Source organism: Penaeus monodon, chromosome 35 (assembly GCF_015228065.2).
Source record: "Penaeus monodon isolate SGIC_2016 chromosome 35, NSTDA_Pmon_1, whole genome shotgun sequence".
NCBI classification, from domain to species: domain Eukaryota; kingdom Metazoa; phylum Arthropoda; class Malacostraca; order Decapoda; family Penaeidae; genus Penaeus; species Penaeus monodon.
The window spans coordinates 35,477,953-35,480,060 of NC_051420.1; the positions used below are offsets into that span (position 1 = coordinate 35,477,953).

Consider the following 2,108-nt stretch of genomic DNA (forward strand, 5'->3'; position numbering starts at 1 on the left):
ATTTATTATATTATATATTTATTATTTATTTTATATATTAAAGTATGGTTTTTGGGTTTTTTTTTTTTTTTTTTTTTTTTTTTTTTTTTTGGTTTTTTTTTTGTTTTTTAAAAGTCTTTTTCTAAAAAACCTTCTCTCTTTTTAATTCTTTACTTTTTTAATATTAAAATTTTGTTTGTTGTCTTTTGGTTTTTTGTTTGTTGTTTGTTTTTTTTTGGGGGTTTTTGGTTTTTGGCCCCGTTTAAAAAACTCTCTATCCTATTCCCCCCTTGGGGAAATTGGGTGGGGTTTTCCCAAATTCCCCTTTCCTTTTTTTAAGATTTCCTTTTTTTTTAAAATTTTGGTAAATTTGTTTTATTTCAGTTTTTCCGGTTTTTTGGGTTTTTTTTTATTTTTTTTATTTCCCCTCTTAAACCCAAAAAATTTTTTAAATTCGTGCCCCCTCAATTACCAGAAAATTTTAAATTTAATTGCCCTTAAAGTTTAGAAATTTTTTTTACCTTTGGGAGTAAAAAGAAAAAATTTATTTTTTTTTTTTTTTTTTATTTTTTTTTTTTGGAATTCTATGGATTTTTTTTTTTTCCTCCCTTTAAAAATCCAAAGGGGAAAAAAAGCCAAAAGGTTCCTGGGGAAAAAAAAAATTTTTAAACAAAAGTATTTTTTCCAAAAAAAAAAAAAAAATTTCCCCCAAAAAAAAAAAAAAAAAAAACCCCAAAAGGTAAAAGTAAAACTGAAAACCCATTGTAGAAAAATTCAATACAAAGGGGAAAAAAGCATTGGACTGACCTGACATTTTGAGTGTGAAGAGTAGATCCATTGTCCCCCAAAGTACCATTTTTGCTGAGACTTTTGGGAAACTGCTCTTTAGAAGTTCAATTTAAAAAGGAAAAAAATATAAAAGGAAACAAACAGAAAAATTGGGTGCAAAAGGGGGAAAAGTTGTGTTTGTAAAATATGTGGCAAGAAATTCCCAAAAAATAGTAAACTAGTAGGACATATGAGAGTGCATACAAAAGAGAAACCTTTTAGATGTGAGGTTTGCACCAGAGCATTTGCTCTAAAAGATAACCTCATAAAACATAAGAAAGTACATACAGACGAGAAGCCACATAGCTGTGAGATATGTAGTCGGTCATTCTCTGTGAAGGCTACTCTTGTGAAACACATGAAAGTACATACAAAGGAGAAGCTTCATAAATGTCAGGTTTGTTGTAAAGCATTTGCTCACAAATGTGATCTAAAGCAGCATGTGAGAGTACATACAAAGGAGAAGCCTTATGTTTGCAAAATATGTAACAGGGGTTTTGCTGGGCATACTAATCTAGTTTACCACATGAGAATACATACACAAGAGAAACCATATACATGTACAGTTTGCAGTAAGGGATTCTCACAAAAACAGTTTCAAGTGGACCACATGGGAGTACATACAAAGGAGAAGCCTTTTACCTGTAAGATATGTAGTAAGACCTATACTTATAAACATCATTTGGTGAGGCACATCCGTGTACATACACAAGAGAAGCCTTATATGTGCAAGGTATGTAGTGCATCATTTGTTCGGAAAGAATATCTTCTGAAGCATATGAGAATGCATACAGAAGCCTTATAGTCACAAGGGAATAATAGAGCATTCAGGCAGGGAGGAGAAGTAGTGATAGACATGACCCTGACATTCCCATCTACATTATTTTGAATTCTGTTATTACATTACCTTTATTTATGGGTTCAGCTATAACTGGAATTGTTAGTGTCCTGCTTGTGTGAAAGTCCCCTTGACAAGAAAATATGATTTTGATGTTTAGATTACCAAGAGAAGCATTGAAACTAGGAAATGAAGAGGTAAAAAAGAATCAGAATTGTAGGAAATATGATGATTTATCATAGTTACATGTATTTCTGGGCTTTCTATACGTTGCTTGAATAGTGGAATGTAACCAGCAAGCCAGACTGTTAAGTTAAAACAAGTCTTACTAAAGCTCTCCCAATGTTATCTTTTTAATATGAAATGAATCCTAAACTTTGTTTTTTGTACTAGTAATTTATTAAAGATCTCTTATATGTGAGTGTATGTGCACATTCATGCATTTACATAAACGTATACACAG

At 30.9% G+C, this 2,108-nt stretch overlaps 1 protein-coding gene across 1 annotated transcript in view; it reads left to right on the forward strand.

Annotated features, from left to right (window-relative positions):
• Positions 1 to 937: 937 nt before the first annotated feature.
• LOC119595174 (zinc finger protein 570-like) overlaps positions 938 to 2,108 on the forward strand; it is a 2,000-nt gene continuing 829 nt past the window's right edge. Inside the window, exon 1 of the mRNA XM_037944343.1 lies at positions 938 to 2,108. This exon is cut by the window's right edge and continues 829 nt beyond it. Within this exon, the coding sequence (XP_037800271.1) occupies positions 998 to 1,612 (615 nt within the window). The 5' untranslated portion in view covers positions 938 to 997 and the 3' untranslated portion in view covers positions 1,613 to 2,108.